This window comes from Pipistrellus kuhlii, unplaced genomic scaffold (assembly GCF_014108245.1).
Source record: "Pipistrellus kuhlii isolate mPipKuh1 unplaced genomic scaffold, mPipKuh1.p scaffold_m20_p_6, whole genome shotgun sequence".
Taxonomy (NCBI): Eukaryota; Metazoa; Chordata; class Mammalia; order Chiroptera; family Vespertilionidae; genus Pipistrellus; species Pipistrellus kuhlii.
In genome coordinates, this window is record NW_023425562.1 from 54,622,856 (window position 1) to 54,645,718 (window position 22,863).

A 22,863-nucleotide genomic window follows, 5' to 3' on the forward strand; every position below is an offset into this window, starting at 1 on the left:
ATGAGCTTGCAATGCGTTTTTCCCTTGTGGAAATAAAAAAGCAAAATATGACGAAAATGTTCCTTTTGATTTTCCATTTTTCAACGAACGCCAAACGAAAACTACAAAACCGATCAAAAAACTTTTTTCACTGATTAACAGCTGAATAGCCAACTACCAAATAACAAAATGTGTTTTACATTTGTACTACGTCTGCAAACCTAAAAATTCAACTGAAGCCATATGTGTGTGAAACCCGCAATTACTTAGCTGCCGACCCAATAGGTTCTATTATTAAGCCCATTTTACAGATGAGAAAACCGAGGCAGAAAGATGTAAAGGAACTCACCTGAGTTGATACAGCCAATAAGTTGCAGAGCTTCTGAGACCAAGCTCTGTGGTTAGAACCACTACTGACTATTGCCTTTTACAACTTGCTTTTCCACCAACTTTTTGTTTTGGATGAATTAATAAATAGTGCATTATTCATTCATTCATCCAACACATGTGTGTTGAGGTTATCTCTGTGTTAGAGATGATGTTGGGTGCATTGTTGGGTATAAGACATGGGAGAAACCAAAACAACTGGCCAAGTGGTGCATATAATACCACAGTGAATATTAACAATAAACAAAGAAACAAAAAAAATAGCTCTATAATGAGGAACTGTGAAATATGCCAAGAGCAATCCAGTAGGAGGCCATGAGGCAGAGTAGCTGAGGGACCTATGTTGGGTGGAGGCCACCATGTGGAAGTGATCACTTGACTGAGGCCTTAATAGTAAGGATGAGGGGAGGGCAGGAGATGAGGCCCTGAGGTTGGAAAGAACAGGTTCAAGAATGTGAAGAAAGGCCAGAGTAGAGGGAGAAAGGTCATAGATGGGCTGGAGAAGGGCAGGGCCCATAGCAGTGCTCTGTAGGCCATGGTGCATACTTGGGGTTCTTTTCTAATTCCAAAAGTTCATTCATTTGTACATCATCTTCATGATCATCACAGTCAGGTTGCTCTTAGATCACCCAGGAAGACATTAAGCTGCTCAACAAGGACAGCAGAGACTCAGGTTCCTTCTACCTTCCCATTCTGCCATCCTTAACATGTTGTCCTCATGCTCATCACCCAAAGGTATCACGTCATCTTTCTTGGTGGGAAGCAAAGAAAGAGACAGCTCTGGCCACATCTATTCCAAATACCTGACAGGCTGATGGTCTGAATGAGACCTCATTCTATCTGGAGATACTAGACCTCAGGTTAGGTCCAAAAGGGTGAGGCCTCCCATCCACAGAGTCAAGTCTGGTGTAATGGCCCTGGCCTCTGGCTCTTCCTCATTTGAGGACCCTGAGACAATTTGGGATCAGTCATGAAGCAACCTGCTTCATGGACTCCCACACCATTAGCACAAGACAAACCTTCAAACCATGGAGCAAGGCTGAGGAGGGGCAGTGGACAGCCTGAGCCCACAGAGCAAAACAGGAGAGAGCCCCTTCCTACACAACACATGCATGTGCCAGTAACCTTTCTCTAATCCATCAAGCCCCTCCCCCACCCTCCATTACACCAGGCAGTGGGAATCCTGAACTCATCCTTTGGCTCATTTGTTCCTTCATTCACTGCGAGGCTGCTAGAATAGGGCAGAGATGAGGCTGGGACTCTGCAGACGGACTGGGTACAAATCCTAGCACAAGCTCGTACAAACAGAATGACCTCAAACATGACATTATTTGCTCTTTTGTGTCCAGTTTTCTCATCAGTAAAATGGGGATAATAATGGCACCTACCTGGAAGGTTTGCTGGATAATTCAAAGAGATTGTGCATGTAAAGTGCTGAAGAGTGTCTAGCAGGCTTAGCTATTGTTATGCAACAGATATGTATTGAGCACCATGACAGGGTAGCTGGTTGTCCTCCCCTTTTTCTATCGTAGTAGAAATCCCAACATTTACCATTCTACATTTTCCAGATTCCCCTGCAGCTAGGTGTGGCCACCTGGCTAAGTCTCAGCCGGTGAAATGGGACTTTTGGGTTGTGTCCTTTAAGGGCAGAGCATGTCTTTTCTTGCCTCCTTCCAACCCACGGCTTTTAGAATGTGGATGTAAGGCCGGAGCTCCATCTGAGACTGTGGAAGAAAAGGGCCTCATTCAAGGGATAGCAGAGTGGAAAGACAGAAGCATATGGATCCCACATTTCCATACCATCTCTTAACATCCTACATCTGTTCTTCAGTGGGAGAGGTAAGTCAACTTGCAGTGTGTCAAAGCCTCTTTTACTTTGGGTCTCTGTTACATGCATCCAAACCCTAACCTTAGAAACTAATATTAGCACCTACTATGTGCCAGACATTGTAACCGTACTCATCTCATTATCCTCAGGGCTCAGCGTAGAAGAAAAAAAGTAGGCTTAAGTAACTTGTTAAGTAACTTGTCCAAGGACACAGAGGTAGTAAGTGGCCAGGGGAGAGCAGTCCTGACCTGGACCTGTCATCACTAGATTCTCGCCAGCAGGTCTGTGATGGCTGCACTTCTTGTTTTACAGAGAGCCACGAGACATTGCTAGAATGCGGCCGCGATGAGCCTGGCATATTTAAGAGAAAGGCATGTATTTTCTTGCCTCCTTCCAACCTATGGCTCTTGGATGTGGATGTAAGGCCGGAGCTCCATGACACGGAGCTGTGGAATAACAGAGCTGGGTTTGAATTCCACTCATGTACTCTGTGACCTTAAGCAACTGGCTTAATCAGATGTTTCTGGATGCTTATCAGGCTTAAATAAAACAAACATAGCATCAATAATGTGCCTGACACATGTGGGTGCTAAATAAACGTTGGCTCCTGGCACAGACAAATTGGGAGGAGTCCCAGTAGCCACCCAGAGGAACTGGGAGAAAAACAGGAAGACAAGGACCTGTGAGACAAAGGGAGGGAGGGATGAGGTTGGAGGCGGGAGGTCTTACTCCTTTACTTCTACCCATCCCGGCCTGCGGCGAAGGACATCCATAAGCGTGTTCATAAGAGTAGTCTTGAACCGGATTGATGCTCTCTGCTCTCTGAAAGACAAGGCAACAGGACACTTGCTGAGGATCAACTATTTCTCTAGGATGGTCCAGGGGGAGGCAAAAAAGGGAAAGAAAGGAAATGCCAAAAAGTGGAATGACTGAATTTCAGAATTTAGCATATAACACGCAACACTTAAAATAATCAAATTGAAAACTATAGCATATTTAGATCATTGAAAAATAATAGCAACCATTTTATTCAGTGCCTACTATGCGCCATGCCTAACCCTCATAATTAATGATACGTATTTGCAAATCCCCTTTTCTGGCGCTCATCCTGAAAAATGGAGCAGATGTGCTTTTCCCTATTCCTTCTGTAAGTACAACTAAAACCCCAGGACACTATATACAAACAAACAAACAAACAGAAGAAGTCTGTAAGATGAATAGAAGGTAGGCCAACTCAGGACTTTAGGACCCAAAGAACAGAAGGGTGGAGAGTTTTCTGCGTGGTTTATTTTTGCTTTGCTTTATTTTGCCTCCTCGATCCCAGATGTAAAAACAAAATGTTTAAACAGACAAATACCAAGTGTTCATAAGAATGTGGAGAAATGGTAATTACCCGACAATGCTGATGGGAGTGCAAATTGGATGAACCTTTGGAGAGTAATTTGGCGCATTAAAGCCAAATAACATTTCATACACATTAAACTGGCAAAATCTCCAAGTCCAAGTCCTGGCAACAATGCATTAAAATGGAAATTCCTCCTCTGCTGGTAGAAGGCGCTTTGGAGAACCACGAGGCAGTACTGAGTACAGCTAACTGCACATACTCTGCACCCAGCAATTCCATCTTAGCTCTACTCTAGACAGACACCCTACATATGTTTTAAGCAATATTTGTACAAGGGTGTTCCTTAGTAACTGTTAATGTTTTGTATGGAACTAACCTGCAGCATATGCTGTTGGGGGCCCGCCCTGTCCCGTGGACATTCACATTCCTGCGCGTGCCAGTCAGAGGGCTTTCCACCTCCAGTACCTCTTTGCTGAGGGCTTTTCCTGGCTCTCCGGAGTCTGCTCAGCTAGCGCTTGGAGCAGAACTGAAGTACCAGAGAGTTAACTGCCCTCCCCCAATAGCATATAACCAATGGTGACTGGAGTTGATAAGTCCTCCAGCTCTCTCATCACTTAGTTGGGTTAAGTCTGCACTGTGTTCTATGCTATCTCCTAGGCATCCCAGTGGGATTGAGCCCTACTTCCCCACAGCAAGAACCTGCCAATAATGTACCTTTCGTTGGTTTCCTTCCTTTAGCTGACTCACTTCCCTGCCAGTGCTTACAGAAATCACCTTCCAGATAAACGACTTGTCCTCGAATCCTTGGCTCAGGTTACTTCTGGAGGAAACCAATACTAAGACACAACCTATATGCCTTTTAACAGGAAGTAAATAACTTGTGGTATACAGTGGGACATATGGAGTAGATAAATGTATCAGACCTACATGCACAAATATGATAAATACTGAAAATATGATTTTGTGTTACAAAAGCAGGATGTGTAATCATCACAGTATAATGCCACAATGTAATGTGTATTCTTAGCCACTCATGCAGCTAGGGGTGTCCATGCCACACAGTTCTGGTCAATAAATTAAATATATAAGGCTGATAAGGAGGGTGGGTTCCTGGGAAGCTTTGTGGGGTTTGTGTGTTTGTTTTTTGATGTTTTGATGTGTGTGTGAGAGAGTGAGTGTGAAAGAGAAGGGGGAGGGTGCCGGGTGTGGGGGAGGAGAGAGGTATTGTGTCTTCCCTCCCCACTTCTTCCCATCTTGATCATGACCTGAAGGCTGAAGTTGTAGCAGCCACTTGGTGTCCATAAGGAAAAGATCAAGACAGTCACAGAGACACTAGCTCTGACGTTGTTGAACTACTGCACCAGCCCTGAAGATTTTATGTTATGTGAAAAAAATAAATACAATATTTTAAAGCTGCTATTAGTTGGGTTTCCTGTTATGGTAGCTAAACACATTTCCAATTGATATCTGCCCTAATAAAATATGTGGGTGGATCCTGTTAACTGACATGCTCTTTGTTTTGTGGGGGTAGGAGTGGGTGTGTAAATTTAGGGCCAGGATCTAGAACAGAGCTGAACTGCTCTGCATAAGAAAGTGAGAGATTTAACACTGATGGGATAGAGTCAGTGAGGCAAGAAAGAAAGCAAAGATGGCTGCTGCATGAGAGAAGAGCATAAGACGGTGGTATAGCCAGGAGGGACTTGAGAGAGAACAAAAACATATAATGAAATAAAGAATAGGAATATCTAAAATATTTGCCATGGTGTGTATAACATAAACGACCTCTTCTAAGTCCCCACAGAATTATTCAGCAAAGTCTACATTGCTCACTCCTGCTCTGTGCAAACAGATTCTTTTGAGGGAGTCTAAAAAGATGCTGAGTTCTGCACCAGGTTACTATTGCAGAGTGAAGCAGAAGATCAGGGTGGAGTTCACATTTGAGTTATCACGTCAATTTCCCATGGCTGTTAAAGGAGGAGGGAAGACGTAGTTACATATAACATGGGCCCTGGAGTCCAACTCTGCTAACTAATCCTATGGTCTTGAGCAAGTTGCATAGTCCCTCTAAGCTTCAGTTTCCCCATCTATAAAGTGGTCATAATAGTATTTACTTCAAGGATTGTGGTAAGGTTCAGTGAGATCATTCAGGTAAAGTGACTAGCCCAGGGCCCACCACATAGTAAATGCTCAATAATTGTTTTTATTATTATCATCATCATTATTATGATTATTAAAGTTAAGATGGAGCCGAAACCGGTTTAGTTCAATGGATAGAGCGTCGGCCTGTGGACTGAAAGGTTCGATTCCGGTCAAGGGCATATACCTTGGTTGTGGGCACATCCCCAGATGGGGGTGTGCAAGAGGCAGCTGATTGATGTTTCTCTCTCATCGTTGTTTCTAACTCTCTATCCCTCTCTCTTCCCCTCTGTAAAAAATCAATAAAATATATATTTTTTTAAAGTTAAGAAGGAGGAGGGGGAAGGAAGGAATGAATTTATTTCTGTGTTTATTTAATTGGGTGGGACCACTCACCGTTCTTTTCCCTTTGACAATCCATAGCCCTTGTAGTTTTGGTTCTGCAATGAGAAAGGAAAAGTGGTACCACTAGTTTTGCATGTCCACCTTGCCTTCCCAGTTCCACTTACTGCAAATGTTAACATCTTCAATCCATCAGATTCAGCACTGTCCAGATCCTCCTGAGACAGTAAGGTCATCCTGGCCAAGTTCTCATTGGTCACCATGTGGCCAGCAACTTGGTCCTTGGAATAAACCCCCAAGTACCCAAGGCCCACCTCCCTATAGACTTTCTCCACAGACATGACCAGTAGAGGGAATACCTAGTTTTCAATGCTCCAAAGGTCCGTCCTGAACCCCAGTTTTGAAGGCTGAGCTCGGCCATATCTGTGAGAAGACCTTCTACTCCAACCTTGAATGTTTGATTAGATCTGTGATTCAGGAGGGGGCTGGGTCAAAGAGTCAGAGAAATAGATTTTTCAAATTCTCAAAGGGTGGTGGGTATTATTCTGCTTCTACCATACAGCTTGGCCCTCAGCCCTGGGTGACTGGTGGCAGATATGAGAAAAGAAATCAGAACTTGTGATTTCCGCAGGCTGTCCTCTGCAGCTTGGACAGACTTGTCATCTGCATTAGTTTTCTATTATTACATGACAAATAACCACAAACGTAATGGCTTAAAACAGTGCAAATTTATATCTCACAGTTTATATGGGCCAAGAGTCTGGGCATGGCTTAGCTGGAGCCTCTGCTCAGGTATCACAAAGCCACAATGAAAATGATGGCCTGAGTTGTGGTTCTCATCCAGGACTTGGGGTCCTCTTCCAAACCATTTGGCAGAATTCTGTTACTTGGGGTTGTGGGACTGAGGTCCCTGTTTACTTGTTAGCCATTGGCTGGAAACTGCTCTCAGCTCCTAGGGAGTGCTGGTCCCAGAGGCAGTTCACAACATGAATGCTGGCTTTCCTCCAGGCTAATAGAAGCAGGTCCTCTGACTTCCAACCCTTGTCCCTTCAAGTTAACCACAATGGGGTCTCATATAACCTATTGTAATTATGATGGTAACTATCCAATCAAATTGACAGGCTCCGCCCACATTTAAGGGAAGGGAATTACACAAAGTGTGTACACTGGGGATAGGAATCTGGGTGAGGGGCAATCTAGAATTTTGCCTACCACACCATTCTACCCCCTCAAAGAGCTGTTGGAGGAAGGTAATGGGAAGCTGCTCTACAAAATTGGCAGAAATAAGCTTATGCACAGAAGTAAGTTAAAATCTTATCCCATTCATCATTCAATCCCCTCCAAATGCCTCCAAACTAGTTAAGTGTCCTAGTCTTTTTTATTGCATTTTTTATACTCTCTCATGTTTTCAATTCCATTTTCCACATGTTTACCTAGCTGCTCCAGTCTTTGATTTCCTCACTGTATTGCATTGGCACTTTCGTCAAAATTCAATTGACTATATATGTGGGTCAATCTCTAGTCTCTATTTTGTTCTATTTACTTATTTGTCTCGTTGAATATCACTACCAAACTGTCTTAATTACTGTTGCTTTCTAGTAAATCTGAAATCAGGTGGCATGTCTTCCACACTTTTTTTTTAAGATTGTCTATAATTTGGGGGTTCTCCATATAAACCAGCTTGCTAATTTCTAAAAAATAATAATAATAATATGTTGTAATTTTTTAAAAATTTTTTTCACCCAAGGATATTTTCCCATTGCTTTTAGAGTAGGAGGGTGGGGGGAGGAGAGAGAGAAAGAAAGAGAAAGAAACATCAATGTAAGAGAGACACAGTGATTGGTTGCCTCCGAAATGTGCCCTGAAGTGAGGAATGAACCTGCAACTCAGGTAGATGTCCTTGATAGAGAATCAAATCCTCAACCCTCAGGATTCTAACCACTGAGCCAGGGCTAGTATTTGGAATTTTGATTGGAACTGCATTAAGTCTAAAGATTGTTTGGGGAAGAAATGACATCATAAAGCATTTGAGTATTCCAATCCATGAATATGGTCAGAATCTCTATTAATTTAAGTCTTTAATTTCTTTCCACAATGTTTTCTAGTTTTCAGTGTATGTTGAACATTTAAAATTTTTTCATAGCTATTTGATTTTGTAAATATGTTACATTCTATGGCCAAGGAAATTAAGGTTGCAGATGGAATGAAGGTTGCTAACCAAATGACTTTAAAATATTGATTAAACTAGATCATTTGGAATTGCCTGGGTAGGTCCAATGTAACTACTCATTTTTAGTTGTGAAAGGGAATTAAGGAAAGGAGTTGCCATTCATGAGAGGTGGAACACGGGATAAGAAGAAGCTGGTTGGAGTGGGAAGAGATAGGTTCTATAGTAACTCATTTCATTTCTTTGGGTCTCTCTCTCTTTTTTAACTTAAAATGGGGGAGATGGCCTATGAACTCCTAGAGATCAGGACTTCATCTTGTGTCCCCATTGGCCAGCTCTGTGTTCCCCTGGATGGATGGATGGATGGATGGATGGATGGATGGATGGATGAATGGATGGATGGATGGATGGGTTGTGAATGAATGAATGAATGGGTAGGTAAGCGGGAGATGGGGCAAACAGATCTCTAAGAGCTTTTCCAAGTTAGGAAATCCGAAATTGTGAGCTTCCCCCGAGTCACAGAAATCGCCGAGTACAGTGCGAGTCCTACAGTGTTGTAAATTTCCCGCCAGCCAGTCTGGTTCGGTGGACTCGCGCAGAGGCTCCGATGGCGCGCGGCATGCCGGGACTTGTGGTCTTTTCTCTGAATTTATAATTTTTGCTCCATTCATCGGAATCCTTCCGCGAGGATCCTACATGTTTAATCCCTCCGCAGCTTCCCTCCCTCTCTTTGGGGACGACGAAAGCGCCAGGGTCCTGCTGCACTCCTACCTTCAGTCGTGACATGACGCGATTCCGCAGGGCCCGCTTCAAACCGCCACCTCACCGGGCGGGAGCCTGTGCGTCCTGTTGCCAAGGCGACGAAGGGGGTGGTGCCCGGATCCGCCGCTCTGATTGGATGATCCTAGAGAACGCCTTCTGGAGCGGTCGGCGCGTCTCAGAGGCAGGAAGTCCTCCTCGCCCCGGCGGCCGAGACCCCGCGGGCATTCACGGCCCAGAGCCTCTTCCTGCTGAACTTCGCTGGACCCGAGAGCGCCGAGCCTGAAAAGTCAGCTTTTGGAAAATGCAATGGCCCTATGTTTCCTTACTCCGGCCCTCACTAAGTCACCTGGTCAGTTAGTGGATCAGTTGATAACGCTGCCAACCACTTCTGCTCTCTCCAGTCACTTTTTTTTTTTTTTTTAATATATTTTATTGACTTTTTACAGAGAGGAAAGGAGAGGGATAGAGAGTTTGAAACATCGATCAGCTGCCTCCTGTACATTCCCCATGCCCTTGACCAGAATCGAACATGGGACCCTTGAGTCCGCAAGCTCACGCTCTATTCACTGAGCCAAACCGGTTGGGGCTCCAGTCACTCTTTGTAATTCTTATGCCAGCACCCACCTCAACGCCTGCAGTAGCTACTTACCTGACCGGTCTACTAGTAACCTCTATTGCCCTGTTCATTCCAGTTTCATTCTCTGCACAGCAGCCAAAGAGCTCTTTCAAACACAAATCCGATCTTCATTCTCCCCTGCATATAACCTGAAGTGGCAACTTATTGATCACTGCATTCTGTACTGGCTCCCTGTCCTTCCTCCTTCCCCTCTCCACTCCACTACCCCGGGGATCTATATACCAATCATAGCTGATCAGGAACTTTTTTTTTTTAATTTTTGTTATTTTTGTATAGCAACAAAAATATGTTAAGTAGGAATATGTCTACAAAATGTATGCAAGATATTTTATTAAACAACAGATTAAGTATCTACTCTTTGTTATGCCCCATTCTTGACTCTGAGGATACAGCAGTGAACAAAATCAACAAGCATCTGTCCTTGTGGAGTTTGTATTCTCATAGAGAAAACTGCAAAACATTGAAGGACATTAAAGAAGGCCTGAATAAATGGAGGGATATACCATGTACATGGATGGGAAGACTCAATATCAACATAAAAATGTGTATTTTCCCAAATCCAATCAGGAATTTTGAGAGCTCTTGTCAAACCAAAATAACAAAGTGTATGTGTTGAGGCAGAAGACATTTCCCTGCCTATCAGCCCCAGTGTAATGCAGGGAGAAGCAAATAGCAAGGGAATACATGGGCGATTCTAGAAACAGACACCGTGTGTGCGTGTGTGTGTGTGTGTGCGCGCGCGCTATAGAGGTGGCATCATAAACGAGTGGGGAAAGGATGGAGGACTCAGTAAAGGGCACCAAGGACCTGGCTTTCCTAGGAGTGAAAAATAAATGCCTAATTCAAGTGGATGAAATAATAAATATGGCAAACAAATACTTCAGACTATTAGAACATTTTATTATCTCAGGGTGGAGAAAGAGTTCTTAGATAAGCAATAATACATATATATGTATATATACTTTAATTATTAATTCCAATGGGTTAAATCTGAAAAGAAAAAACATCAGTTGAGCTATCAGCTGCTACATGTGTATACATTTTTGGGGACACCCTGTAGAGCACAAGCCACTGGTGATTGAGGCTACAACCTGGCATGTGCCCTGACTGGGACTCCAGCGTGACCTCCCGGCCTGAAGGTCAATGCTCAACCACTGAGCCATGCTGGCTGGTCCCCCACATGCTGTTTATTCCTGCTGGAAATCTCTGTACTTTCCCACACGCACACACCTCTTTCTAATCTTTAAATAGCTGGGTCCTTCTTCTACGTCAGGTCTCAACTTTAATGTCACCTATTTAGAGAGGTTTTGTTTGTTTTTTTCGTTTTTCCACTTTCGTTCCCTTCCTAGAAAAGCGTGACCATTTATAAATGCTTTGTCTACTTGCTTATTTTGTTTGGGCACCCTCCCAAACCTGAGGTGTCCAATCTGCGGTTAGCAGACAGATACAGCTATGAAGTGTCTGACATGTGCCTGGTTTGAATCGGGATGTGCTCAGAGTATAAAATACACACTGAATTTTAAAGACTTCATACCATTAAAAAAAGATGTGAAATATGTCATAATAATTTAAAAATACTGACTGCATGTTGAAATAATAATACTTTGGCTATATTGTCTTAAAACATCATTAACAACCTCTTTCTTTCTACGTTTTTAATGTGGCTACTAGAACATTTTAAATGACTCACATGACTCACGTTCTATTTCTATTGGGCAGTGTTGTTCTAGGAACTGTTTCCCTTTCCTACCTATGTGTCCCCAGTACCTACCTGTAGTAGGTGCTCGGTGAGTATCGTCGAATAACTTGGTTTTCATGAGCACTCTGGGCTCAGAGGGCGCTGAGACAGGCGGCCCCATGTGTGCTGTGAATTTGAGGCGTAAAGAAACGCAGAGGCAAAGGTTTTCTTTTTCTCCAGCCATTGCATTTTCAACGGTTGTCACTCCTCTGTCCTTATCTGTTCTGACATTCCTCGCATAGTCATTACCACTATGGATGGGGGAGGACAGCTGGTTCCTGGTTCCGCTGCTTCTATTTCAGTCCCAGAGAAGGTGTCTGGTCTCCCTCACTTTGTATTCTCCAGCTTTGGTCCTCGTAGCAGGAGGGCTCAGCTCAGCACACGGAGGCCCTCAGAGAGGGCAGCTGGGACTCCAAGGGGACCTTCCCAGGGCCACCCAGCAGGCCAGAGGGGAATAGGGCCTGGAACTTTGGTCTCCAGAATCACTTTCCTGGACTCTTGCCTCCAACGACATCCTGTTGTAGTCTCCTTTAACTCAGAGGGGCCAGGTGACTGCAACCTTCCCCTCCCCTCCCATTCACCTCTGTCTTCTTAAGGGGGCCCTAAGAACAGGTGTGCCTGGCCCCAACAGAACTGACCCAAATGACCACAGTTGGGATGAAGAGAGGGGAGGGTCAATGGGAGGATGGATGAATGGAGAGGAGGATGAATCAGTGAATGAATGAACTGGAGGATGGGAGAACAGATGGTTGTGTGAGGGGGGCAGGAGGATAAAGGGTTGGCTGTTAGGGTGCCTGCATGGGGCGTGTGGCGGGACCGAGGCTTACAGTTGGAAGGAATTGCTCACTTCTCTGTCTCAAACAGAATCTGAAGAACACGGGACCCATAGCAGGCAAGGTCCTGCCCCCGTCACTTTTCTGCTAGAGAACCACGGCCAACGGAGCCTAGTGCTGTGCCCCAGGGCCCGCTGGGAAGTCGGGGCAGAGCGGGAGCTGGGAGCTGGGCGCTGGGGCTCTGAGCCCCCGCCGGCCCGAGCCTGCCGGTGCCAGGTGGGGGGGGGGCGCTCCCCCCGCCTCCGGAGGCCTGGGCCCCACGCGGCCCCACAAGCTGCCGTTGTCCCGTGGGCCCTGGGCCCGGCACACTGGGGCTTTGTCCAGTCCCCGCCGCGACCCGCGGGAGGGGCCCCCACATGACCAAGGGGGTAGGAGGAGCCTGCGGCGGTGGCAGCGGCGGCGGCTCCCTCGTTTGCCTCCCTGGCCGGGGGTCGGCGGGCGGTGACGGCGGCGGGGCCGGGCTGGGCGCGGCTGTGGACGCCAGGCCCCCTGCTCCCCGCCCGGCAGCCGGCGCTGGGCCTGGGCCATCGCGGCAGCTGTGACCCCAGCGCCTTCGCGGCTGCAGGCTGGGGGTGCGGCCGGGCCCCCGGCCCGGGGATCATGGGGAATGGCATGACTAAGGTAGGTGGGCGGGACCGCGCCGCCCGCACCTGCTCGCCCCCGGCCCGGGCCCTGGACGGGGTGGCTCTGCCCGCCTCTGACCTTCTGGCTCCCGCCGAGTCTCTCTGGGTCTCTGTCTCCTGCTCCCTGTGACTCTGAGATCGTATTTCGCTGTGTCTAGGTCTCTGTCTCTGTCTGTCTGTCTGTCTGTCTGTCTCTCTCTCCTTCTCTCTCCCTCTTTCCCTCTCTCTCTCCTCTCATCTCCATCTCCTCTCCCTCTCACTTTCTCTCCCTCTCTCTCTCCTGTCTGTCTCTGTAGCTGCCTTTTCTGTGACTGTTTCTCCCTGTCTCTCTCTGTCACTCCTAGACTCTCTCTCTCTCTCTCTCTCTCTCTCTCTCTCTCTCTCTCTCTCTCTCTCTCTCTCTCTCTCTCTCTCTCTCTCTCTTCCCTTGTCTCTGACTCTTGACTCTACCTCCTCCTGTCCCTGTCTCCCCACTCCCTCGTCCTCAGAATTCCTGGCCACCCACTCTGTCAAGTCCGTCTCCCCTTCCCTCTTCCCTGGTCTTCTGCCCTCCCTCTTCTTTCCTCCCGCCCCCACCCAAGGCAGCCTGCCTGTGCCCCCTCGTGCCCCCCCCGTCCCCCTCACAGGGTCCAGGCCCCCAGAGGGACAGGGCCCCCCGTCCTGAGGCTCAGACAGCCTTCATGGGATGGAGAGCGCTGCGGGCTCCAGCTGCGGGGGTGGGAAGGGCCCGCTCCCCTCCCTGCTGACCCTGCCGGCTCACCCTGCCTGTCTCCCCTGTAGGTACTTCCTGGACTCTACCTCGGAAACTTCATCGGTGAGCACGGCCCCTCTGTCCCGGGCCACGGCACTCTGCCTGTCATCCATGCTCTGGCCCCCGCACCCTGGAGGCCTCAGGAATGGGGCTGGGGGCATGGAAGTGACACCAGGCTGGGAGGGGGAAGAGCTCACGAGGACTAAGGGGCAGGTTCATGGGTGGGGCATTGTCTCCAGGGCAAAGGGCTCAGAAGGCTGGACGCTGGGCAAGCCAGCAGCTGCTCGGAGCCTCAGCCTCTCCCTCCACACCAGACCAGCGCCTCTGAATGTGCTGACCCTGAAGGGCTGGCTTGAGGTCTGTTTGCAGAAGTCCTGGAGACTGGATTCCACCTCAGGAACTCCACTGGTCAGCACTGCCCACTCTGCCCCAAGGCCTTGGCACTCTGCCTGCTCCCGGCCTGTGTTAAGAGACAGACTGGTCCAGGGTTTGGGGGGCCCATAGTGAGAAAAGTCACTTCCATCTGCAGCATCAGAGAAAGCTCCTGAGAGAGAGGGGCATCTGAACTGGGACAGGGCCCTCCCCATCACCCTGTCCCCCAACGGCTTAGGTGCCCCCCTCCCATAAGCCCTGATCCCTTCCTCCCTGGAGCTGCCTCAGCAGCACGTGCCACTCTGCTTTCTGAGCATTTGGCTAAATAAGGTCCACATTCCCATGAGGGCAGAAGCAAGGACTGCCCATAGTGAGCAGCAGTAAGTGTGCTGAATGAGGATGTGGACAAATGGGGAGAGAGGCGGTGTGTGTCATATACTTTGATTATATATAAAAGGTCTGTATAGACTGGCCATCCAGCCCCTAGAAATGACCTCTGAGAGCAGTAGACTGTGGGCCTGTCCCCAGGTCACGTTTCATCTCTTTGTTGATGCAGATACCAGATTTAAAACAAAAATGGAAACCTATTCTGCATGTTGTCCTGCCGCCTATATTTCCCATTTAATCATGTATTGCGGACATCCTTGCACATCAGCACGTGCAGATCTGCATAGTATTCAAGTATGAATATGCCATTTTTTACCCGGCTCCCTTCTGATGGACATTCAGTTTGCCCCCGTTTCTATTTCTGATGTTTTTACCGTTATAAGCAGCACTACAGAGAACAGTGTCCTCTGTGCACAAAACCTCATGGGAACAAAACCTTCTGTAGACAAGATTCCTAGAAGTAGAATTACTGGGTCAAGGCTATGCTGGGAAAAGGTGTTTGCGATGGAAAGAATAGCTCAGGGCAAAGGGGGGGTGGGGGGGATGCGGGGCTGTTAACTTGGGGATGCCCCAGAGACCAGACTGAAGCCTAGGGGTGTGGCAGGACCTATGCCAAGAGCAGGAGGTGGCCTAGGAGTCGGGACCAGGCAGAGGGTCCGCCAAGGTGGAGAGGGTGAGGTGAGAAGGAGAGCTGGGTGGGGAGTCGCCTCTCACTTAGCCATCAGGAACACAGAAGTCACACCTGCCAGGCTGGCTCAAGACACCTGTCTCTTTCAGATGCCAAAGACCCGGACCAGCTGAGCCGAAATAACATCACACACATCATCTCCATTCATGAGTCACCCCAGCCTCTGATGCAGGTACTCGTCACCCGCCATCCCAGGGCTGTGCATAGATCAGGGAGGGGGCTTCAGACACACACCCCAGTGCCCATTTATCATGTACCTACTATCCTGTTTCCCCAAAAATAAGAGTGTCTTATATTATTTTTTGCTCCCAAAGATGCGCTAGGTCTTATTTTCAGGGGATCTCTTATTTTTCCATGAAGAAGAATACGGTACACATTTATTGTTAATTGAAAATAAAGGAAATTTATTACCTGTATATGGTACGGTAGTACTGTAGTTGTCAACACAAACCAGACAAACTGTGAATCCTACAGTATCAAGAATTTACTCATTTGTTCTATGACAATCATGTCATCATCTTCTGGAACATCATCATAACAATCCAATTCCTGAATTTCCTGGTGAATTTCTTGTGACTCCATTTCTTTCAGAATCAGTGGACCAAATCTCTCATGTTTAGACGAGGGGGGGGGGGCCTTATTTTCGGGGGATGCCTTATATTTCACTCAGAAGGAAACCTGTAAGTAGGTCTTATTTTCAAAGGATGTCTTATTTTCGGGGAAACACGGTATGTGCCAGCCAGTCCTTTACTGCCTCCCTGACCCCCTGACCCATGCTATCTAATTTGGTTGAAAACTGGCCTCTTTAACATTAGCATCCCTGTTTGCCAACTGGGGTAAAGTCATTTGCCGAGATCCACACATCCAGGAAGCTGAGCTAGAATTGGAACCCAGGCCATCTGGCCCCAGATGCCTCCACCGAACCATAACAAGGCCCCCACAGGGGCTTCCCACGGCCCAGCTGAACGGATGACCCCAAGTGGATGATTCTGGGCTCTGTGTTTCGTTGTAGGACCTGGTGCTGTGGTTCTGCCTCTCTGGGCCCCTGATCCCTCAGCCCCATCTGCCCCAGGGGGCTGTTGGGAGGGGGCAAACGGGCTGTGGGATGGTGAAGATGCCTTGCACACTGTAAAGCACGGCTCCCACAGGAGCAGCTGGTGCTGGAATTATCGAGTCCTGGGGAGCAGGGGGTGAGAGTGTTTGACCCAGAGGAGGAAAGCAGGAAACTCAGACCACGTGTGCTGAAGTCAGGAGGCCTGCGTTCACATCTGCACTTATTCTCTCTGTAACCGTGGGTATAATAGGACCGTGGTTGGCAAACTGCGGCTCGCGAGCCACATGTGGCTCTTCGGCCCCTTGAGTGTGGCTCTTCCACAAAATACCACGGCCTGGGCGAGTCTATTTTAAAGAAGTGGCATTAGGAGAAGTTTTAAAAACGTGGCTCTCAAAAGAAATTTCAATCGTTGTACTGTTGATGTTTGGCTCTGCTGACTAATGAGTTTGCCGACCACTGGTTTAGGACATCACCTCTCGGAACCTCAGTGGTCTGACCTGTAAAGGGAATTTTCTGAGAGTACTGACCTCACTGAATTGTTGCAAGCCACACAATAGGTGCTTAACAATTTACAGCTGATCTGTTGCAAGGTTAATCTTACTCATCGCACGAACAGTGACCCTTCCTCCTCATCTGTTAGTCTCAGTCACCCACTGGAGGTAAAGAACTGGGGGTGGGAAAGGGCTCTGAAGATCTGAGATTCAGACCAGGTTCTGTCACAGATTTGCTGTGTGACCTTAGGCAGGATCCTTTCCCTCTCTGGGCCTTAGTGTCCCCATGTGCCTGATTTGATTATTTCTGAGAGCAACACCCAATAATCTATGCTTCTCAGGGTCACTCAAAGAAGAATTTTTCAGGTCAATGGAGTCTGATTTTGCTTTATAAGGCAGGCTTGTTTTGAAGTAATTGGAGTATGCAGTCACTAGATTGCACGGGGAAGGTTGTGAAGTCATGAATATATTTACTAATGAAATGGCTGCTTGTAAAATGAGTCCCTGCTCCAACAGCCCTCCCCTCTTCTCCCAAGCGTCTCTCCCACTCCATCCATCAGTGAGTTTACCAGCCAGAGGGTGATTATGCCCTGCAAATGCAAGGCCAAATGTGTTGCAAATGAAATTGCAAACCTTGCAAAAGATGCAGATGGAGTGACCTTGGTGAAAGTGAGCTGGAGAAAGGCTGGACTCTCACATGAAGCTGTTAACAAATGAGGATGGGGGGGGAGGGTCCCCTTAGCCGCCTGTTAGCTGCTAGCCATTGGTGGGCCAGATACCTGAAAAGAGCCATTTGAATATCAAACGATTAAGACAAGTCCTTAAAAAAAGTGATGAGGTTCTTGTAATGTGAGCAGAAATCATCTTTATGAACTTGAGTGAAGGTGAAGCATGAAATGAAGGATGCTGGAACAAGTTTGTTGGAAAAACTAGTGACACTACACTCCTTGATTATTTTAATAATTAGCACAAGTTTTATAACCACAATTCATGAAGTGTAAACTTACTTTTCATAATTTTTTGTTTCTTTTCAAGAAAATGAAATCTGCTGTGCCCTTCCTACGATGTAATTTTGTAATCCTTCTTTGGAGGGTAGTCACTCTAAGTGACCCTTTCCTGCCTAAAAGAAAAGTCCCTGGATCCTTTTTATCAAGTTCTTAGAAGGTTCTAGAATCACAGATGGTCAGAGCTGGGAGATCCTCTTTGAACAGGGAGGACAACTGTGGTCCAGAGAGGGACAGGAACTGGTCTTGGGGTCAGGAGGTGCTTGGGGGGCCCGGGCTGGGTAAGAGGGTGCAAGCAAGCCTGCTCCCACGGCCTGTGTGTGTTTTGTACTTCCAGGGCATAACCTACCTTCGCATCCCAGTAGCCGACAACCCTGATGTACCCATGTAAGTTCCCCGGATGGACCCACAGTGGGACAGACAGCTGCCTCCTGTGACGGTGGGAGGGAGGAGGGGAAGTGGTGTGAGGGAGAGAAGAGAGGACTCAGACCAGAAAGCTGTTCTGGGACCCCAGCACAGAGGGTCACCCAGCCCCAAGTTTGACTCTGTCTCAGCCACGCCTTGGTCTGTGCCCCTGACCAAGGCCGTTAACCTCCCAGAGCTGAGTGTCTCCTGCTGTGAATCGGAGAAAGTGCCCGACTCACAGGATCAGCTGCACCAGCGCATTTGGGAAGGTCAGGCTCAGCTGGTTCCTGGCCCTGGAGTTAAGATATCTGGGCTCTGGCCAGGCTTTGCCTTTTACTTGGTGTGTGACCTTGGATAAATCACTTCGCTTCTCTGAGAGGGACAATGGGGGTGTCATTAGCATTGAGGAGGCTTTCTGAGGTCAGATGGCATGGGTTGAGAATCTAGCCTGAAGTATATTGGGGGCTCAGAACCCAGGATTTTTTAAAAATATATTTTATTGATTTTTAACAGAGAGGAAGGGAGAGGGACAGATACATCGATGAGAGAGAAACATCAATCAGCTGCCTCCTGCACACCCCCTACTGGGGATGTGTCCACACCAAGGTACATGCCCTTGACCGGAATCGAACCTGGGGCCTTTCAGTCCGCAGGCCGAGGCTCTATTCACTGAGCCAAACCGGTTTGGGCAGAACCCAGGATTTTTGTTCATGTTAGCAGCAGTGCCTCCAGCCTGGGAGGGGCCCAGACAAGGCACCGCTACTCCTCTGGAACCTTGCTGTCAGCCCCATTGTAGACCATCACTGTCCCCGGTGATGGCAGACCCCCCGAGGAAGGGGGACCCCTGTGTCTCCTCCCACCCATTTCCTTAAAAAATCAAGATTCTCCCTCCCCTGTGAAAATAGGGTCCCCAGGACACATTGGGGAGATTCTCCGGCCTCCGCAGCGGGATCTGCCATGACTGGCCTCTCTCTCTTGTCTCACACATCCCCACCTTGTGGCACTGGCCCCTCCTCACTGCAGCACTAGCTGACTGAGGACCTCAGGCTCTTTGTCTCTTGCCATCCCATAAATGGGGAGGGGGACAACTGGGAGGACCCCCCCCCCTCCTTCCCCTAGTGCTCCCTTCCTATTGCTTTCTTTTCCAGCAAAAAGCACTTCAAAGAATGTATCAACTTCATCCACTGCTGCCGCCTCAACGGGGGGAACTGCCTTGTGCACTGGTGAGTGAAGAGGGGCTGTTCTCTACCCCAGACACACACTCATCCTGTGGGGAAGCGGGAACGTGTGGCAGGTCTTGTCCAGTGGTCACAATGGCTGACCATCCACGGTTCATCTGATAGAAGCTGAAAGGGCGCTCAGATCAGGGCTCGGTCCTTCCCCGGCTGTGAGGCCATGGCCAAATAGCTGTTTCTCCCTGAGACTCAGTTTCCTCATCTGTGAAATGGAAAGAATGCTGACATGATGGGCTATTGGGAGGGACAGGTGAGGTCATGCAGGTAACCAAATACCCACCAATAGTTCTGGCTCCCTCCCCTCCCCTGTCCTCTCCTCCCCTCTAGGCATTTGAGCCCATTGTAGTGCAGGGTAGTGGAGAACCCCAGGCTGGGAGACGGGACCCCCAAGTCTTCCCAGGAGCCCCTAGCCCAGTATACGTCACTCATTTCATCACTTCTCCCTGAGCACTAGTCCTGAGCTGGAGCCCCAGCCACAGGAAGAGCTACCTGCAGCCTGTCTCTCACCCGCTCTCCCTCCTTCCCCTGCTCAGAACGCACTGGCCATCTCCTTGTTTTTCAAGTCCACCAGGCTCCCATCTCCTGGTCTTCCTGCACACTGTTCAAGACTCGGCATGGTGTCACTTCCTTAGGAACAGCTTCCCTCATCCTCCTCCTCCCCCCACCCCACTAGATTAATATCTCTTCCTACTCCATCTCCCAGCCCCTGGACTCACCTTCATTGTCACCACCTGAAACCTTTCCCTGGTTAGCGTCTGTCTCCCCCAGCCATACCATGAGGATCAGGATGACAGAGGCCAACTCTGTTTTACAATACTTCCCACTAGATCCCCAGGATCTGAAAGACAACAGAGGGTCGGAAAACGTCCGTTGAATGAATGGATGAATGAAATGATGTTTCACTCAGGACTTGAATGTGGAGGGATGCCTGGGGATTGATTCTCCAGGCAGAGGGAACAGAACGGGCAAAGGCCTGGCGGTGGGGAGATAGGTCCTGGCAGGTTCCTTGTGGTTGGAGCTCAGGAGGCAAGGGTGGGAGAGCGGAGGCGGGAGCGGGGGTGGTTTCTGGGGGCCTTGCCTGAAGCTTGGAGTGGGGTAATCAGCTTTGCAGGCATCTCTCGAAGCACCACCGTCGTGACAGCTTACGTGATGACTGTGACCGGCCTAGGCTGGCGGGAAGTGCTCGACGCCATCAAGTCCACCCGGCCCATTGCTAACCCCAACCCGGGCTTTAGGCAGCAGCTCGAAGAGTTTGGCTGGGGCAGTTCCCGGAAGGTAGGGACTGGGGCAGGGGCTGGGGCACGGTGGGAGGCTCTTCCCACTTGAGCTGAGCATTGATTGGAAAGAAGTTAGCCCTGGCAGGGTTGCTTAATATCGATAGTTAGAACACCAACCCATGAATTGAAGGGTCATGGGCTCGATTCCTGGTCAAGGGCAGGTACCTGGGTTGTAGGTTTTGATCCCCAGCCCTGGTTGAGTCGGGGAGAATGTGGGAGGCAACCAATCGATGTGTGTCTCTCACATCGATGTTTCTCTCTCTCTCTCTCTCCCTCTCTTCCCCTCTTCCCTTCCACTCTCTCTAGGAACTAATGGAAAAAATATCCTCGGGTGAGGATTAACAAGAACAAACAAACAAACAAAAACAAAAAAAGAATTTAGCCTCTGCTTCAGACATGGCAGAAGATTTTTCTGGGGTCTCAAATGCATGGCCCTTGAGCTAATATATCCCCCAGGTGTATTTTGTTTGGATAGCTAGAAGGTTTCCATTTCACTTACAATCTGAAGGCCTTTAGGCCAGACTCTGGACCCCACAATCTGATCAGGTCCCAGAACTACCTGCTCTACCTGCCTGGAACCCGAAGGGCATTTGAGCGTTTGGGCCCCTTTGGAGAGAAAGGTCCACCTCCTACTCTACCCCTGGATCCCTGATGAGGCCAAAGCAGTCCCTTCTCCTTTGCCCAACGGGCAGATGGCACGGGACTTCCGGGACAACTGGGACAACTGGGACAACCGGGGAAGAGAGACAGAAAGAGAGAGAGAGAGAGAGAGAAGCAGCAGCGAGTGCAGGAAGGCTCTCAGCAGGTGGCGGGCTGGCACCCAGAGGCTTGTCTGCAAGGCTTTAGGAAGGAGGCAGGCAAAGAAGAGGCCGGTGTGAGTGGAGTTCTGTGCAGGGGGGAGGGATTGATGCGGTTTCCGCTGTGCAGGTAGGAGGGTCACTCTGGCAGGTCTGGAAGATGGGGGGATGGAAACGCAGAATGGAGGCTCAGGGGACCTTGGGGAAGGGGAGGGGCTTAGCGAGGCCTGGGAAGCTGGCCCCAGGGCAGAAGCTCTAAGGATCCGGGAGGGGGCCGGGGCCAACGGCCTGGCACCGACCGAACCCCTGCCTCCCCACCCCAGCTTCGCAGGCAGCTGGAGGAGCGTTTCGGAGAGAGCCCGTTCCGCGACGAGGAGGAGATGCGCTTGCTGCTGCCGCTGTGCAGGCGCTGCCGGCAGGGCTCCGCGACCTCGGCCGCCTGCCCCGCGCCGCAGGCCTCGGCCTCCGAGGGGGCCCTGCAGCGCCTGGTGCCGCGGCCGCCGCGGGAGGCGCGCGGGCCGCTGCCGCTGCTGGCGCGCGTCAAGCAGACTTTCTCCTGCCTCCCGCGCTGCCTGGCCCGCCGCGGCGGCAAGTGAGGGCCCCGGCCCTCTTCCTCCTGACCGGTCCCCAGAGGGGGTCCGCCTGGGCCTCCCGCGGCCTCCAGGAGGGCCCCGAGCCCGTGGGCGCCCCGCGGCGGCCCGGGCCCTGCTCCTGCCCCCTCTGCCTGCCCTGCCTGTCCGCGGTGGCGCGCCCTCCGCCGTCCCGGCTCCTCTGCGTCGGGCCTGCCTGCTGCAGCCACCTGGTGCCTTAGGCCTGGGGCTGGAGGCGGGGGCACGGGCCCCTGCTCTGAAAGGCGGAGGGAGAGGGCTTGGACGGCCCGTGGGGTATTAAAGAGACACTGAAGCGGCTTTCCTGAGTGCCTCCCAGTTACTGAGCGAAGGTGGGGCAGCGGGACTCTGCCAGGGGCCGGGGGCCTGCAGGAAGCAGGGGTGGGGGAGGCCCTCTGCGGAGCTCGCCACTCTGGGTGAAACTGCAGTCCCTGGGCTGAATTCTGAAGGCTTCTCGGACACTCTCCCCCACACACACACACTCCACCCCCATTTCTCCCCAAGACTTGGTCTCCTTCCCCTGAGCCCCCTTCCCTATTCACAAATACTAGCTGGTAAATTAAGGTGACCAGATTTTAACATTGGTAAAGGGGGACACCATTGGGGGGGGGGGGTTCTTGAGGGTCTCTTGAGGTCCTCCCTCCATTCTCTAGCTTGTCGTGCATTCTTTCCAAAAATCGGGACTTCTTTAAAATACCTTGGGACACGGGACAAATTGTTAAAAATCGGGACGTCTGGTCACCTTATGGTAAATGCCTCCCTTGTACACGAGTTCGCTTAATCCAGGGCAGGCAGCTTGCCAGAGGACACACAGCTGGAGCAGGGTTGGCAGGCGTGAGGGTGAAGAAGCAGCTCTTTCTGGTTTTGGCGGTTCTGGAGAGGAGGACCCACCCCAGCTGGTGGGAAGATCTTCCCACCTAGAGTGTAAAGGTCAGGCAGCCAATAAAGCAGCAAATTGACTTCAGGGATGAGCAGAGGCCATCGGAGCTGCCTTCTCCTAAACTAAAATTAACCCAG

At 49.6% G+C, this 22,863-nt stretch overlaps 2 protein-coding genes across 5 annotated transcripts in view; one reads left to right on the plus strand and one right to left on the minus strand.

Annotated features, from left to right (window-relative positions):
* TTLL9 (tubulin tyrosine ligase like 9) overlaps positions 1-9,131 on the minus strand; it is a 34,975-nt gene extending 25,844 nt beyond the window's left edge. For both annotated transcript variants that reach the window (XM_036418613.2, XM_036418612.2), the window contains exons 1-3: positions 8,956-9,131; positions 6,072-6,115; positions 2,924-3,016 (exon numbers count right to left, since the gene is read on the minus strand). In XM_036418613.2, coding sequence (XP_036274506.1) covers positions 2,924-3,016; positions 6,072-6,115; positions 8,956-8,970 — 152 coding nt within the window. In that variant the 5' untranslated portion in view covers positions 8,971-9,131. The remainder of the gene's footprint in view (positions 1-2,923; positions 3,017-6,071; positions 6,116-8,955) is intronic.
* Positions 9,132-12,320: 3,189 nt separating this feature from the next.
* LOC118708014 (dual specificity protein phosphatase 15) lies at positions 12,321-22,147 on the plus strand. 3 transcript variants are annotated; one of them, XM_036418894.2, is made up of 8 exons: positions 12,321-12,775; positions 13,558-13,591; positions 15,065-15,147; positions 17,862-17,911; positions 19,078-19,152; positions 20,268-20,439; positions 20,748-20,772; positions 21,562-22,147. In XM_036418894.2, the coding sequence occupies exons 1-8, from the start codon at positions 12,755-12,757 to the stop codon at positions 22,047-22,049; spliced, it is 948 nt and encodes a 315-aa protein (XP_036274787.1). In that variant the 5' UTR covers positions 12,321-12,754; the 3' UTR covers positions 22,050-22,147. The 3 variants fall into 3 exon arrangements, with proteins under 3 accessions (XP_036274787.1, XP_036274789.1, XP_045430375.1); XM_036418896.2 differs by lacking the exon at positions 20,748-20,772 and having other exon boundaries at positions 12,332-12,775; positions 21,562-22,045; XM_045574419.1 differs by lacking the exons at positions 12,321-12,775; positions 13,558-13,591; positions 15,065-15,147; positions 20,268-20,439; positions 20,748-20,772 and having other exon boundaries at positions 17,870-17,911.
* Positions 22,148-22,863: the final 716 nt, after the last annotated feature.